We start from the raw sequence: 18,156 nt of genomic DNA, 5'->3' as shown, positions 1-18,156 counted from the left end.
TGTGTATGGTTGTAGTATTTCACCTTTTAAGATTCAGATCTGGAGATGTTGTTAGGATGATGTAATGCCACTGGAAGAAGCTGATCAGCAAAATAAATATTTCCTATGATTTACATATCACATATCACAGGTCTATTTGCATATATCTGTGTGTATATTAGATGCTAAAAGACCACCATAATCTTTGTTGGTCCAATTCTGCTCTATACATCCTTTTTAAAACCTTTGCACTGATGGATCCCCATTGTTCTAGTAAAAAATGATCACTCGTACCACCTAGATAAAGCTGCTGCATTGCTATAGTCACAACCATACATTATTTCTGTTTTTTCATATCTGCCAGACATAGAAATTATTTTTATGTTTGTGGACAACAATATACATCCCTGGTTGATTCATCCTGGCAGCGATAGTGACAGTTTAGAAAACTTTACACTTTCACTATTGGTTTCCCACAAGTAGCACCAGAGCTGTCTGCTCATTACTTCCAACTTTCCCCATTCACTCTTGGGTGACGTGAACAGTCATATGTATGGGAAACTTGTGCAAAAATTCATCTGGAGATAGATATATTACAAATGCTCATCTTCTGATGTCTGCAGTAACCTTTCCAACAAGTACTGTATATTCTTTTATAAGGAGCACTTACACACACATAAATCCTGGCTGTAGCAATAGTTGGGAATGGAAGCCTTTTTTTGTTTTGGTTCCACAGTTTATATAGTTTATATAGTTTCTAATATAGTCAACTTCTTTGCCTGGACCTGTTAGATGGCCTAGTTTCCCTTGCCCTCAGAGAGATGTTTTGTGATCCTGGTATTTTAAAGTTTATATAAGGATAAGCAGTTTTTAGTTTTGGATCAAGTATGAAAGGGTTAGACTCTAGGTTTTTATTTCTTTTTTCCCCACTCTAGAGAGATTTATCTTGTATAATTGCCCTGGTGACAGTAAGACAGACGTAAGGGAAAATCCTCTTATTTGGGACAACTGTTCAGTTGACAACATTACAAGTTGTTTGTCTTGCACTAAAAATTAGAAAAGAAAACAATATGGGTGGACATTCAGTTTGATAGGAGATCCAAGTAATGGGTGCTGAAATTACGGCTAAATATAATGTATATTATTTGACAGCAGACTATACAGAATTAGCATTGTATCTTTCCTTTTTGCTATCACAGTGTGATTTAATTCACATTTTACCTATATTAGAAAATATTTGTTGCAATTAATTTTATATCTTGTAAATATTATATACTGAACAAGACCATTTCCTCAGTAGCATAGTCATTTACCATTTCTTACATAACCAAATCTAAATCCATCTTGTGGGTTCCATAGCATGTTTCTGTTGGAATATATCAATATTCTTTTTTTCTTGCATCAGACGTTTCTACTCCTGAAGTCACAAGAAAGCAACCAGAGAGCACAGTGTTAAATGGTGGTATACCCGAGTCTTCCAAGGTGAATGGACGCTCCATGCAAGTGAATGTTCAACGAAAGAGGCTTCTAAAAGCTCCAACCCTGGCTGAGCTGGACAGTTCAGAGTCAGAGGTAATCCATCCCTTTTCCCCATTGTTAATTGGTGATGACCATTTAGACAACAGGATATAAAAACCTTGATTTACACAGACTGTAGGATCTTTGAGTTACCATTAGCATGGCACATGATAATGAACATGATGATTTAAAGATCCCAAGTGTGAATTAAGAAATTTGACCTGAAGTACTAATTATTCTACTGTCTACTTAGCACTTATATACAGTGTAAGCTGTAGTATAAGGCTGGGTATACACATGCAATATTTGTCGTTGGAAAGGATTTTTCACGATCCTTTCCAACAGCAAAAGACTGAATGATGCATCAATTAGTGCTGTACATACAGTGCAGTTCTGCTTCATATATAGGCGAGGGGGGGAGCGATGGAGTGGCACCCCGCTGCGCTCTCACCTTCACTTTTATTATGGTTGTTTGTCTTTTCTCATCTGTGGATCCGCCAGGACAACAGACATCAAGGGCTGTACACACGCCAGATTCTTGTCCGATATCAGCCCTGAGGCGATTATGGGATGAGAATCATCTTACCTGTGTACGTAGCCTAAAGCTCTGTACAGATGCTAGATAATGGTCACCTAAGCCGAACAATTGTGATTGTCTGATACAAATATCTAGCACAATATGCAGTGAACCCCTGATGTTATGTAGAGATCTGCCAGGTGACTGACTGGGAGCAACTGCTGTCATTTTTTATGAGGGTGGAAGCAGTGTTTTAGTGTCAATGGAAACAATCCCGAAAGATAAATTTACAATATATTTAAATAAAGTTTTCGAATGCATAAAACTTAGAGAAATGTTTATACATTGTGGAGAGAGGCTGCATACTTTTTATTACGTTGCACTGACATACATTTTAGATTTCCAGCTATTTTGTGACTAGTACTCTTTATGGGTAACAATGAGGATTAGGTTGATATTTATAGTTTATTTACCACATAAATAAGCCCAAAATAAGCCTTTGATCCAAACCTTAAAATGATCTAGGCCCATTCCTGGGTGATTACATGATTATGCAATGCTTCCTATGAATAAGATTAGTGGAACACCACCTAGGTTTACACTGAGTCACTGTCAAGTCAGGATACATCATACATCAGTCAATACAGCATACATTTTTTCTGCATTAATGTGAAACCACCGTTCAACTAAACTGTTAAACTAATAGAATCTGTAAACTTCTAAAATACAGTACCTGCACTTATTTTTGAACTGTTGCAGCACACATGTTCATAGATTTCAGCTGTAAGCAGAGCTGTGACTTCTCTCTGTGTTGGAATTTGGCTCTTCACACAGGCCTTAGAATTTCATAACAATTGACAGATGTGGTCATAGTGTCAACTTGCAGAGAAATAAAGGCCCTGTATACAGTCTGGACATAAGTCCGTGTGTACAGTCCATGTGGACCTTCATACAGGTTTTATTTACAGTCAGGAAATGAGACCCTGTATACAGTCTATCAATTCTTTACAGGAGGTAAGGCTTGAAAAAGAAAAGCCCGGAGTGCAGTTCACTCATAAAATGTCAGCATCTAGCTGCAGCCAGATTTAAACTTATAGGATGACGATGAGACCAGCGGTAGGTACGATTATGATCATACTATAAGTTTGAATAAGTTTCTTATGGAGTGTACGCCCTCCTGGCGTTTATAGTCTTACCTCCTGTAAAAGGATTAATACTTGAGACATTATCTGCGATTTTGCCCTCCACCCTCCTTCTCCTCCTGACTCCATTGCTGTTGTGTTTAAGGGATATCCAGGAACATTCTTTTTTACCTGACACTAAGTTAAATATTTTTTAATTCATGATATGTCTCAAATGACTCCTGATGAAGCGGGCCTCTGGTGTCTATGAAACGCTTTGAGTTTTTACATTTGAGACCTTTACCTATTAGACCATATGTAAAAATGTTAAATGCATGATTTTTGTACAAAAAATGTTTTTTGTTTTAAACTTTGTATATGTTTTATCTCAATATAATGGTTTGATTTCTGATGCCTTGTTAGTTTATTATTTAATATGAGATTATTAACTGGGACGTGGCATCTTTAAATGAATAAAGTGACACATTTTTTTTAGTTATTTTTTAATAAGTTTAAGTAATATAATATTTATGTGTTATATCTTGAGAGGTACATTCCCTATTACAAGAGTATGCTCACAAACATTTCCTTGTTATCTGTGCTTTTGCAGATTAATTGTTCCTGGATGATTACTCTTACCTAATCAGATTGATTTCCTTTCTATAAATGCCTGGGCAGTAAAAACATGCATCAGGATTATAGATTAGCCAGACGTAGATTAGTATTTATTAATTTCTGTTTACTAGGTCATGACTATTCTACTCAGTAGCAGAACATTGTATGAAAACTAAAACAGCTTTCGAAATGTTCACACAAAAAGTGTGTAAGCCCTAGGTGTTATGGAAATTTTATATGTTTCTCGTCAGTTCTTCAACATTCTTTTCTCTTCTTAATCTATTTTGGGCTTATTCTGTATATATTGCAAGGAGCAGAGTACAAAGACCCAATGCTGTCCTGAACTTACCACGTAAACTTGGTATCATAAATGAAATATTGCTGAGTTGATATATTTGTATCCACTGATAATTACCTTTTATTGTTACCGGTAACTCAAATCATAGTGAACATTATAAATTTACTATAACTATGTACAAATAATGATCCTTTTTTTCTTATGTTTATAGGAGGATACTGTAAAGAAGTCTACAAGCAGCAGTAGTATGTCCCCCTCTCAGCCTGAAGATATATCTCCAGGAAGTGCCAGTGGTAAGAAAAGTAAGTGTACGCCAGATGGTTTTAGTAATAGCTTTGACATCTCGTCTAATATGTTGATTGTTCCCAGCATCAAAGCCAGTAACTCCAACATTCACATTATGTCGTCAAAGTGATTTCCACTAATTACCACTTCTTATTATGAGTGACCTGGGTTTATTTCCCTGACTACTGAATGACCTGTTTTTGCAGTCCAAGAACCACTCAACACATTTTCCACACCACATTGTATCACACCACAGTTTATTAACAGTGCCTACTTTTGGCTTTTAGTATTTCTAATAGTCCTATTCTTGCCTTAAGGTACTATCGAGGGGTTCATTGTAAATGATTTTGTAAAAACACATACAGGCAAGGATCCTGATTTCTTAAATGAGTGGCCCACCAAGCTGTGAAATTACTTGGCAATTTTAGTATAGTTGAAACTTGAAGTATCAGACAGTGTACTATGTACTATGATATGTTAAGATTTGCTACACTTCTAATGTAGTTGTGTTCTGATGAAGAATAACTATATATTTGCTTTTAGAAATGTGTTTTGCTTCTGTAAGTGGTGATCTTATTTGAGGGTCAGGATCACAACATAAGCTAGCACACAATAAGGAATAATAAATAGCATGGGCACATATACATGTGCAGGTTTTAATTTACCCCAGGGAACGTTAATTAAGGTGTGCCTTGTGCAGCTCGTACTTTTGCTTTGGCCCCCAATTTTGTCTGCAGAGAGGTTACAATAATTCTGGTTGCAGAATTCTTCAATATATGTTTAACTTGCACCCACCTTTCTCCTTTTGGGTATTCCCTGCACATAGTGAACAAGTTCAGTTTTGCTCCGTGTTCTTAGGATTCATGATACCTCCTTCATCGTTACTTGATCAATACATTGAAGCTGAAACTGTGGCCAAGCTATAAATTTAAACCAGTTGCATATTATTTATAAGTAAATAAGCTTTATTCCAAGCCATCAATGACATATGGAGTGCAGACACTATGTAATTTATCCTCAAAGTTTCCAGCAGAAACACTTGTGCTTTTATTTCAGCTCTTTAATTCATTCAGCTGCCCTCTCTTAGCATTTGACTTGGCAGCCTGTCAGTTGTTCAGTGTTCAAACTTTCTGGCTAGTCCATTCATACAAGGTAGACAAATGTCTTCTTAACCTTTGTTCTTGAGATATCTGCATTCTCTGGCCTCTTCACGTTATCTGGACTGGCAATCTGTAGCACCAATTAAACCTAAATAATGTGTTAATGTAAGCATGTTTGTATGGCAGTTATAATAATTTTAAGCATTATTTTTTGTCAGCTCCACCCAGGTTCCTGCCAATTTCCTCTACGCCACAACCAGAGAGACGGCAAACTCCACAGAGACGCCACTCCATAGAGAAAGAGACCCCAACCAATGTGAGGCAATTTCTACCCCCAGTTAGGCAAAGCTCCAGATCTTTGGTAAGTTCAATAAAACACATTATGTCCCAGAGAAAAATAAATGAAAGTGTGCTTTTTGCAAATGGATTCCAGCAAGTGGGTCATCAGAGGTTTGGTATGGCTTCTAATCTTTAATAAAACAACAAACTACCTGGCTGGTATGTTGTGACCCTCTTGTTTCAAAACTTTGAGTTACTGACCTAGAACAGTGGTCGCCAACCGGTGGTCTGCAAGAAAATTTTGGTGGTCCGCAGCTGTCCCCTGTTTGGACACAACCCTTCCACTCTCCCATCACAGGCTCAGACCCGCTTGCTAAACATCCTTTGCGTCTACAGCCCTGTGCTACTGTCCCCCCAGGATATTTAGCAAGCAGGTCTGAGCCTGAGATGGGAGAATGGCCGGGTTCTGGCATCATGATGTCATTCTGGGGGAAGTTTCTTCCTCTTTGAGTGACACGCGGCTCCCCACGCATGAGTGGTCTGGATTCCGTGGATTTAGTGGTTCGTAGGTCCGAAAAGGTTGGCGACCACTGAGCTAGGATATCTTCCAGGTCTGTGACCCAGGAAATACTAGAACTAGGGGCTTAGCATCCAAACAATAGGATTCTCAGAAGGAGGTCAGCAATCATAAATGTTCATGACAGGATTACTTATAGGGGTCTGTTTATACCGGACATTCACCCAACAATCTCTGGTGGATCTTCATTCACTCCAATGAAGACACTTGTACCGGTAACCTTCTTTGGAGAAAAGGAACCTTATTATAAAAATGTAAACCATAACAAACATTGAATAACAATCAAAAGCCATCAGTGTTTCTTTAGTGTTCCAGATTTCAGTGCTCTTTTTGGTCAGTGATTTAGAATTTGTTGAAGCCAGACAGCAGTGAAGTAGCAATTTCCTGAAAGAGTCCAATTATAGTGACCCTTCCCCCATGACATTTACGTTATGGTACTTGATGGTTAACCTTGTTGATGGCTTTTTGTTGATTCTAACTGATCTATTCAGTAAAGTGCAATAATGCATAGCAAGCAATCCAAGTTTAGTTTTTGGTATTTAAAGCAGTAAATATTTGCATTATGCTTAGTATCAGACATTCAACTCTAACAGAGAATAAATAAAGTTCCTCATGGTGCTTCTTTTATTATTTTATCAAATCAGTATAACATGTTTAAATACTTTAGAGTAGATGTATTAGGTATAAGCAGATAACATGAATGGATATATTTTTCAATGCAAGTGGTACAAAGACAAGGTGTACTTTATAATTGACTATTCAGAGTTCAGAAGCATGGTAGTGTTAGTGTTGTTACGGTTACCAAAGAGTAAACCTGTACAACATTTTATATATACATTTTTTTTTTTTTTTTTACCATAAACCATTTTTTATGGTGTGCAGCATGTAGGAATGCATTTTTCCTGCACATTAGAAGCAATGTCCTTACTGAATGTGATAGGTTTTGCTGCCCTCTTGTGGACAATCTTTGGTATTATAAAATTCAGTTAGTGCTTTGGTTGTATGATGGAAAAAACAGTTTATTAGACCTATCATGTGCACCAATACACCAATTTTAAGTTAACACCTTAATGTATTATATATTACAAATGTAGAAGCAGAATCTCTTATTGCTGAATGAGTTTAGAGTTCGTTTCCCTGACAGATGTTGAGTCACTGGGGAACATGTCCTTCAATCTCCTCCCTGTTTATTATTTAGGTTCCTAGGATAACCAGTTTCTTTCCAAGGATGGCTTTGCGACAACAATTTTCCAGCATTCACACAGCTTCTTTGTTGGGCTCTCATCCTTTTGAAGCAGCCATTTTTGGGGCGGCTGGGGCTATGTTTTATCTCTTTGAGAAAGCATATGCCAGCAGGTGGAGAGCCCCCCAGGTTTGCCTCTTTCATCTTTGGTTTTGATCTGACAATCAATCTCTTCATCCAATTTCCTCCTGGTGGTACTTCTGCTGTTGCCACGTAACCAGCTGCAGCATCCGCGCCTTCTTTTTTAGTGATTTTACAGCGGGACGCTCTGTGTGATTCCTTTTTTGCTTGCTCCAATCATGATGCATAATGTAACAAAGATAAATCATATCCCAAAGGACAACAAACTGATACAGCAACATCATTATTAACCCTTCATTCTGACGTCCAAATATTTAGCCATTATTAAACCTATTGTGAGCATCGCCTCTCTACATGTGACCCATCCATTTAGAAAAAAGTTAGATTGTTTCAGACAATGATGTTGCATAAGGTTTGTGTCGTCCTTGAAGATTATTTATTAAAGAAAGAAACATTAGCATTTGATCTATCAGCTGTAATCATGGACATCCCTTTTTATTGTCTTTTTCTGAATATTTCCTTTCCATACAATCTATATAAATGGCATCAGTCAGTATGTGTAAATGTCACAGTTAGGTTTTTACAAAACTTCTAAGACAAAATTCTGAAATTAGCAACTTATTATAATACAGTTCATAGATATTATCGCTAACTCAAGCAACTGCAACAAATGTAGCAGTGTCCATTGCATTATGGCAGATGGTTTCTGTAATTCAGAATAGGTGAATATATTTTATAAAAGTTGGTTACTGATCTGTAGTCTTCATCTTAGAAACCATTTACAATAATTAATTGAAAGGTGTAACTCATGTAGTATGTGAATATATTGGTAAATAAATTCCCTGTGAGTGCCTCATTACTGCATTGATAGCTGTATATATGTAGGAAATCCCTTTTTGAAACTACAACATAAATCACAAAAATGTCTAGCACAATTCAACCTGGCACGGGGAAAACACACCTGAATTTAGTATATTTTCCAAAAAGAAATACAGTAACATATATTTTTGTTTATCACTGATTATACCTGCAACGATCCTACAGCTGATTTTTTATAAATGGTGCCTAGAATGAAAACAAAATTAATCTTCAAATGTAATTTATTCAAATTTTTTAGTTTGTATTACATTTTATGACAACAGTCTTATTGCATATTGTTTTTCCTGAAAGCAGGCAGCGCTTGAGATCACGGATGTACCCCAAGGGGTATGTTGTTTTAAGGATACCATGTGCAAATTAACTGGGGTGATTTCTTTATTTCCACCTTTTTAACTCCTTGGGTATTGGATTACACTTTTGTTAGAGGTGATTACACCTGTTCTCCAACACAATAGGAGTTATTATCTAATTGGGTGTATTTCCAGACAAAGGAGATTCATAAATGCTAATGTTTTCCTGGTGTGTCAGCTGAAAATCAGCATCACTTTGTCTAATTTAAAGGCAGAACAGTCATACTTCCAGGACATGTAGCTGAATAAGTCATGGAAGATTCATTTTGGAAGCAGCCATCCTGACCATTTGTACAGCCTTGTTCTGCCTTTTATTTAGATTTATAATTATGATCAGCATGTTTTTTATGATTGTCTATTAAAGGAAGAGAATTTTATTCTGTGGTGGTTTTGGTGTCAGCATTTCAGTGTAACATATCAGAGACCATATCAGATAAATCTGAGGATTTATCTTTCATCAATAAAAATGTTTTTTCAGTGTGATTATTGCAAACTTTATTGCGTCAGGTGAACAAGAAAGCTGCAAGGATAGTTCCTGATGACAAGGTCCACCTGTTTTAAAACACCTTTGTAATGCTAAGAGACACTTGACTGGTGTCCGTTTTGTAATGCCTCATGGTCCCATATGTTGGCATTTAGGGTTTAGCATTAGTTGGGATATTACATTTTTATGTTAAACCCCATAAACAATGTGGTAATAGTACAGGAGCAGTGCTGAAGTTTCACATATAGTAAATCAATTATTTAGCAATATGCTTCAAATTAGGCTGGGTGTAAAAAATTGTTATTTAGAAATAGGCCTCTTCAAAAAATGTTCTTTGGTCTCTTAGATCAGTTCTTTATGATACTAACCCTCAGCTATCCCCCAAAAATATTTGTTCAATATTTGAGGATCATCAGTGATAAATGCCATGCTATGATCTAAAAAACACATATGGGTTAAAGGTGCAGGTAAGTTTCATTCCACCACAGCATAAAATCCCCAAATGTTTGATTTGCTTACTAACACTCCTGTAACTGCTCTGCAATGCCCATCTCAGACTATTTGTAGTGGAATGTTTTGTCTGAAACATCCAGTATTTGAAAATATTCCTGATGATTTGAAAATTGAAAATGTTTTTGTTGTACTGCAGAGGAGCTATAAAGATATTGTTCCAATGAGCAGTTTATGTATTGAAGCACAGTAGGGGTTTATCCCCAGGTATTTCCAGTCTCTGTATCTCTTTACTAACAGAGGTGTTTGGTAAAGGTTTCTATGTCTCTTGTAGCTGCAGTATTGTTTCTATTATTAATAAAAGTTGTTCAATTTCAGGAGGAGTTTTGTTATCCAGTAGAATGCCTTGCTCTTACAGTAGAGGAAGTCATGCACATACGTCAAGTGCTGGTAAAAGCAGAGCTGGAAAAGTATCAGCAGTATAAAGATGTCTACAATGCTCTGAAGAAAGGAAAGGTAAAGTCTATAAAATTACACGAACATTACAGTCTACTTTTATATTTCTGAGTGCAGAATATTGTACAGATTTGTGAATTTTAAGACCCGAGATATGGACATAGGAGATTTATGTACCTGTGAATCTTCCTGTGAATGTTAGACTGAAAAGCAGCACTGAACTTTGCTTAATTCCCCATGAAACCTTCTCTAAATGCTCATCTGGAGCTCCCATTTATATCCAGGTAGTCCCAGGTTGAAACAAAATGGTTCTTTTAATGGTTTAAGAAAGCTATTAAATGCTAAGTTGACACAGACTGTTTCTCACCCTTAAAACACAATGTTTAAAAGTCCATGTGTGAAATTATTTCCAATATGCCAGTACAGACTAGAGTGTTTTAGGCTTACAAAGCAATCAAAGCCTGCAGTCTTTGGCCAACAATAAAATACCTATAAATGTTTGCAAATACCTACAAAAGTTCAAAACACCCCCAATGAAATGAATAGGGCTTTTTATAAACTCTTCAGGTTTTTGCAAGTGTTAAAAGGGTGTCATCTCCTGTTCTATTATTAATATTAATAATCGGTATTTATATAGCGCCAACATATTATGCATATTATACAGACAGTGACACAGTAGCAGTAGAGGACCCTGCCCAGAGGAGCTTACAATCCAAGAGGAGGGGGAGGTATCACACAATAGGAGGGGAGATATGGAGTGGTGGGAAGTAGTGAAGATTTTTAGGAGACAGAAAAAGATGGGAACAAGTTTGAAAAAATGGGTTTTAAGAGCTCCTTTAAATGAGCAGAAAGTAGGAGAAAGACGAGTAGGACGAGAAGGACCATTCCAGAGAGTTGAGGCAGCTCGAAAAAAAAGTCTTGGAGCCGTGTGTGTGAGGCGGTTATTAGTGAGGAAGTCATTAGTAAATCATTGGAGGAGTGAAGAGAGCTCAGGGGAGTATTTTTCTATCAGGTCAGAAAGGTAAGTGGGACAAGAACTGGGATTTGAAGGCGCTTGAATTGTACAGGAGCTTGAATTTAATTGTGAGGTGAAATGGAAGTCAATGAAGAGAACTACAAAGAGATGCAGCAGAAGAGGAGTGGTGTGAAGGAAAATTTTTTATTGTTTTATTATTTTAAATGAGTACGGAAGTACTAAAATCCCTGTCAGTTTACTTGTTGCTGTGTTCAATTAGGATTTTCCTTTGTCTCAGTCCAGGGGATGCTTCAGTAAATAGGAAGAAAACTCTACAAAGTAAGGAGAAATCCCCTCAGAATTGTCACCAGAACAAAATGGTCCCCATTGGATGATTTCCTTCACTTCTTGTTCTTGTGACAACTGTAAAATTTGGATTTCCCATCGAGTTACCCAGGGAGGGCACAGAAAGTATTACAGATTAGAAATTCTACTTCTTACCTTCATTATCCACAACCAAAAAAAAAAAAGTTTGGTCAGTATAGACTTTAATAGATATCTGTGTAAGCCCACGATAGATTCCTTTTAAAGTGGATTTGACAAATATAGACAACATATGTATGGATCAGTCTGTTGGGATGTCTACTGGAATAGGTTTCATGTTCTTTGAATATCCTGAAGCCTCTGTAATAAAGAATATGGGTGGTGTTCTAATCATTCTCTAGTTGCTCACCGGGGAGTTAATTAAAATTGTATTTAAAACTTGCAATGACTTGTTGATTGCAAACAAAATCTGTTTAATAGGTGCCTGGACAAAGATTCTTGCTTTGGTAGATAGTCAGAATATGAAAAAGAACTTTTGGAGCCAAAATAATCACCATTTTTATATCTAACTGAACAATATGAAAAAAATGACATCTATATATATATAGTAATATTTAGAATTTGTATTTTGCTGAAAAAAATTAAATTTTGTTTCAATATAAATGTTTTAATAATTTAACATTTTTAGAAATATTTCCGCACCTTTTTGGTGTGGGGTATTGCTTCCAGGGCTACCGGAGATGGTAATTCTCCAATATTTTTTTATTTTAGGTATCAATGTGGTTTTTCAAAGTTTAGCCATACTTATATATATATATATGTAAAATTGTAGGCATCTTAGCCATACTTGTCACAATGTGATTGTATAGCTTCCTAAGTTTCAAAAGCCATTATCATCAGACTTGAGGGCAAAGGAAGCAACTAATGTTATTGCTTAGCACGCCTGATCAGTTAGAATAAATAAATGTTAGCTTGTGGTTTGGTAATTCAGGGCAAAGCAACAGGTTCTCCTAATTGGCAACTTCTCAGCTGCTAATCTTTTCTTTGGTCCCATTCTGTTACATTTGTCCTACATGTGGTTTCCTCTCTACAACCTAGGATCTGGGGAGGGCAGCTAGTTTATGTATGTGTGTGTATATATGTATGTATGTGTAAATATAAATATATATATATATATATATATATATTAAATAAATTTGTTTTGCCCTGCATGAAGAAATCACAGGTTTACTTTGTGTTGAGAAAAAATAACCATAAATGATATTTAAAAAACCCAATCTGGACTGGTTCTCTTTGCCGTGATTGAAATTTAAGTTTGCTCAACGTGCTTAGGATAGTAGACATTGAATATGCAATCATGACCACATGTGATGGCCAAATTAGTGGGAAAATTTTTGTCAATATAAACTTCCTGTATTGTTGGTTAACACAGAGGAGGGCTAGGTTGGATCATACGTTTATTTCATATTGTTTTCTGAACACATCTTCAATTCTCTTTCCTGTACAGCTTTGTTTGTGTTGTCGGACAAAGAGATTTTCCTTGTTCACCTGGTCCTACACCTGCCAGTTCTGCAAACGGTAAGCTTTTATCTCTAATGTTCTACTTTTTTATTATCTTGCCTTACTGTGTAATGGATTGGGAAATATAAACATTTGTTATAGAAAGAAGTGTATTTGGGTCTTGCTCATAAAAGTATTTCTATTTTTGAGAAAGCAGTGTTTTATAATAGGTGGATCTTGGCAGTTGCAGGGTAATTGTATAACTAACCATTTATTAACTGATTCTACAGTGTTAGTAAAGTGATTCTGTGTTTTATCTTCATAGGCCTGTGTGTTCACAGTGCTGCAAAAAGGTAAGCTGGAAGTGCAAATTCGGTAAACACCAGACCTATTTTCCTGTATTCCTTTCCTATAGTCCTGACATATACTCTGTGTATCTATCTTCCATGACAGATGAGATTACCTTCCAAGCCATATTCCACACTCCCCATCTTTTCACTGGGACCGTCTGCCTTGCAGAGAGGGGAGAGTTTCCTTAGGCCTGAAAAGCCTTCCACCAGTCATACCAGTCATCATCGACCACCTAAGAGTTTACCCAAGTAAGGAAAATGAACTGATTTCACTGTGAATCGGCCACTAAAACATGTTCCTGAAAGATGTAGTATCTTTTAGTACCACAGCCAATTTACTTACACTGGTTATTTTCCAAGGATTTTGTTACACATGGCAGTTCTGTATGTGTACAACTCGATCTTGTGTGAATACAAGCTTGGTGTTGAATGTGAAAATATCTTTTAAAAGAAGTCTTTATAGACATAAACAAGTGGAGTTTCCACTATTAAGGAAGGCTGTTTTGTGTTACACAGCGCCAATTTATTTGCCTAGCAGTTCTGCTTGTACAAACACCTTCAGAGCATAAAGCATGAACAAGTTCTAAATCCTCTTCTTTCTAATGTCCGAGAGGTAATCAAGGGAAATTTAGGATCCCCATGCCTTGCTATGTGGTTGTAAGAGCCTGTTCTGAAAGAGGTGGATCTATAAAATGAACAAAAAGTCACTCTTTTACATTTATTAGAACCATTTAGGAATCGGCGTTTATGAAAATATGCCTCCATGCTGTTTAGTTTGTCTTAATTCTGAAACGTACGGATAGCTATATTTGCAGTTATTCACCTGTATTCTATTTCAGATGTTTAGTGTCAGGCTTTAAGTAGGGCTCGCAGTATCCTGGCCTTGTCCGTGAAGAATGGAATTTGTTCCAGTGTTATAAGTAAGAAAGAAATCATGAGGATTGTATTTTACCCTGAATTGTTGCAGCCCTAGCTTTGGAAGCTGACCAGCCTACTACCAATCTTGGGGCTGATAACTAATGTGCTCCTGGGACTGCTAGCAAACAGAAAGATTTTTTGTAACACCTGTTAAAGAAAACTATTCAGACTTCCAGTGTTGATTTACAAATCTAACTGTCTGGTTGTCATACTTTCTTACGGTCAGGTAGATTTCCCTATACTCCTGTCATATTGACATAAATCTATGTGTTTTGTATAGGTTGGGGTCCAAATCCAAATCCGGGGATAAGTCTGATGATGAACTTCAGTTTCCAAAAGAGCTCATGGAGGACTGGAGCACCATGGAGGTGTGCGTGGACTGTAAGAAATTTATCTCGGATATCATAAGCTCCAGCCGCCGCAGCCTGACGCTGGCTAACAAGCGGGCCCGGTTAAAAAGGAAGACGCAGTCATTTTACCTGTCATCCACATCAACATCCGAGTACCGGCCGAAGGAGAGAACAATCAATGAGATCTGACTCTCGTGCCTTTTTACCTTGTTTATTCTTCTTTAATCTGCTTCAGTGTAATGAATTATCAGGCTGTTGCTATTTTATTTTTTTAAGGGTTCGAGCAAGCTTGAATTTGGCAAAAATAGCACACACCCCTTTATTTTTTATCGTGCTCTAAAATGGGCTGCATCTACACAAGCTGTCCCTGATGCAGCATTTCCTTTGCACTGGAAGAATGCAACTGTTGCCTTTTTTTATCTTATTGTAATGAGACTATATTACATGGACTCTGCTGGAGATCAGAATGTTCTACCTGCAAGAGAGACCCATGAGGGTAAAGCTGGCACTGTTACCTCACAGAGTACATATCCCCTGGCTCTGCTGAACAGAGGAGCAATGTCTTATTTTTGCATCATGTCTACATTCCTGTTTGTAATTGTCATTATCTAGATTCGTTTATTCATTATCCTAAATAGCTGTCGCCAAAATGACATGAGACGATTCCTCGGTGAGGAGGAACTGCTTGAGACAGTAGTATCTATACTGAGATACTGGCCTATCTGGTATATAGCTGTATGACGCAGTAGGGTGCTGATAACTTCTGTCCCCAAGTAAATACACAGAGGTGACTAGCTAGAAAATTGTAGCACTTTTATTTCTTCCTCAGTGCCAAATGATGTCTTCCCAAACCAAATATCTTTTCATCCCTTTTTATGTGTCAAAGCCTGTAGATCCTCTTACACATTTTGTGGTTTTATTGAAAAATGGGTGTTGGGGGTACATAAAAATGGGGATGTTTCTAAAAACTGGCTACTGACAAGGAAAACAAATATGGTACAGTCTTACATTTTTTGAGCTGGCTTCATAAAGCAGCCTGTAGTTGACTTGTTAGTGTTTGTATGGCCATTAAAATGTACCTGCCATCTGCTGGAGACAACAAGCTTGTAGATAGGAACAGTCCTTATATGTCATATATTGCATTATTCGAAGAAGTGTTGGATGTACCTGTGGCACTGATAACATGCCAGGCATACAAATGCTATTTTAGGACACAATATTGCATAGCCCTAGGAGACTAGTGAGACCTCCTGTCATCTTACTTGTCAAGTGTCAATCCCAGCATATTTATGCCTGTGTGCTAAAAGTAAATCTGTCACTTTGTTCATTTAATGCAATGTAACAATATCACATAATAGTCACCATTCCTTCTATGGTGGATATTTGCCTTTCTTGGCCTTCTTTTCTGCCCAGTTGGACAGTTATAGCCCTGGTGCTTTTGGGTAGAGGAAATCGTGTAACCCTTTTTATCCCATGCCTGGATGCAGTGTTTGGCACCTGAGCAGCCAGGCGCAAGCATTGCCATGTCAGGCCGGAGGAAGGCAGTTGTTGTAAACTCACACAGTTTATAAGGCTTTCTACTCAGGGCCTTGCTATATTGGTAGCAGAGGAATGGGGTATGAGAAAGAACCTGCTCTAAATGGACAAAGAACAAGTTTTCATGGTTGCAGTAGGAAAGAACAGACCTATTCCATGACTTCTTACAGAAGTGTCAAAACAGGGTGGTGATTGTATCAACAGCCAAAGGCAGCATTAATGTGGGGACCCCGATAAACATGTCCTTACAAATTCACTGGGCTCATTCTGAGTGATGCCATTAATTCCATATATTTGTCAATTTTTATACAGAAGTGATGAACTGAATACTTTTACAGTCTACAAACTGACTGCCTCTGTGACAATAGATCATGTTAAACATTAGATGCTATGTTGTAACATTATGGTAAAATTTGTGATACTTACACTAGTGCAATATAAACATGTACAGGTACAATTTTCATACTTGCTGCCAAGCAGGCCATTCATGTAAATATTTAATTTAAGATTTTCCGTTCCTATGAATACTTAGTATCATCAATTTCATACTGTACAGTTCCTAGCTACTCACAGCATTAGGAGTATTGAGCTTTGCTATACACGGGCAACGTTGGACTGTAGCAATATTCCATGGAAGTTTTAGTCTTCTTATGACATCTTCTAGTCTGTTCATCTGGATGAGCGGTCTGCTTCCAATACACAGCTGAAAGTACGGCTGTTTAGCATATAAAGCTCTGATACTCTAGAAACAAGTTCACTTTCAGGTTCATATATACAAAACAGAAGCTCTATCTTTTTGTAAATACTTGTATTATATTTATTAATACCTGGGATGCATTGTTATAATTACAGGTAGGACGATTTGACACTGGAGGAAAGGTATATTTATATGTACATTGATCGTAATATAATGTCATTCTGTTAGTCATGCTAGGAGTTTATGCATAGATGAGTTTTTATGTTAAAACTGCAACTATAGTTCATTCCTAAAACTTTTATTTAAGGCATTTCTTTTCCAGTTGTTGAATCCGTGTAAACACCGTGTGGTGCAAACTGTAATCATACGTGACCAGTGTTGCTATGATTTCCTGCATGCTTGTTGATGGTTACATGAGGCACTCTGATTGTCATCAAGCTGCAGAAATCATTTAACATTGCCTTTGGCACTCTAGCAAGCTTTTTCATATAGGAGGTGAAGTCCAGAACCTACCCTTACCATGTGCCCTTATGGTGACTCGGCCTACATTGATTGTAGTTTATATGAACCTCAAGCCATCGACAGCTCCGTTACTTGTTATCTTTGTTCCCCTGTACATTTCTCTACAGCAGCTGCCCTGCTTCTGTGAGAATAATAAAATGCCTTGAAATCTTAACATTGTATCTGTGTATTGAATTATATGTGTTTGGTCAATAATTTCTATTCAACATCAGGATACTTCATTATTTGTTTTTTGTAATAGTTGTGTATAATCAATTAATTTTATACATTTAGATAACATTTGCTGTAACTATTTACATCGTTCTTTCTCAACCAGGGTTCCTACAATGGTTATTATGGGTTCCCTGATCCATTAGCAATTTGGACCTCTCGGGTCAATTTAAATAATACCAATGATCTTTTTGTCGATCTGTAAGGGTGTCATTCTTCCCACAGCCAACAATGTAAGAGGAATTCCTTCTATTGAACCCTAAGCTAATGCACTGTGAACTGAGAATAATAAAAATTATAGCATGAGTCCTCAAGACCTGAAATTTATTTTAAGGGTCCCCCCATAAATAAAAGGTTGGGAAAAGCTGCTTTACATAGTAGTTTAATTTAGCACGTACAGCTCACAATGTAATTTTCTTCCCATAGTCCCAGAAACAAAACCCTAACGTGATCAATATTCATTTTTCTTTCTTTAAGAAGAGGGTACACAGTTCCATCAATAACAGGGGTCAGGGTGGGGGAGTCAGCACAGAGAAGATTGGGTCAAGTGGACAGAGATAAG

The 18,156-nt window shown here is 37.1% G+C and overlaps 1 protein-coding gene across 5 annotated transcripts in view; it reads left to right on the top strand.

Moving 5' to 3' along the window:
* Positions 1-17,538, top strand: part of SPIRE1 (spire type actin nucleation factor 1) — an 88,441-nt gene extending 70,903 nt beyond the window's left edge. For 2 of the 5 annotated variants that reach the window (XM_072411470.1, XM_072411469.1), the window contains 10 exons: positions 1,385-1,551; positions 4,260-4,350; positions 5,652-5,794; positions 7,488-7,661; positions 8,787-8,819; positions 10,155-10,292; positions 13,019-13,089; positions 13,337-13,364; positions 13,465-13,610; positions 14,560-17,538. In XM_072411470.1, coding sequence (XP_072267571.1) covers positions 1,385-1,551; positions 4,260-4,350; positions 5,652-5,794; positions 7,488-7,661; positions 8,787-8,819; positions 10,155-10,292; positions 13,019-13,089; positions 13,337-13,364; positions 13,465-13,610; positions 14,560-14,818 — 1,250 coding nt within the window. In that variant the 3' untranslated portion in view covers positions 14,819-17,538. The remainder of the gene's footprint in view (positions 1-1,384; positions 1,552-4,259; positions 4,351-5,651; positions 5,795-7,487; positions 7,662-8,786; positions 8,820-10,154; positions 10,293-13,018; positions 13,090-13,336; positions 13,365-13,464; positions 13,611-14,559) is intronic. The other 3 variants (XM_072411474.1, XM_072411473.1, XM_072411471.1) reach the window with 2 other exon arrangements.
* Positions 17,539-18,156: the final 618 nt, after the last annotated feature.

Source organism: Pyxicephalus adspersus, chromosome 5 (genome assembly GCF_032062135.1).
Source record: "Pyxicephalus adspersus chromosome 5, UCB_Pads_2.0, whole genome shotgun sequence".
In the NCBI taxonomy this organism is placed as follows: Eukaryota; Metazoa; Chordata; class Amphibia; order Anura; family Pyxicephalidae; genus Pyxicephalus; species Pyxicephalus adspersus.
This window is presented reverse-complemented; position numbering and strand designations above follow the sequence as displayed.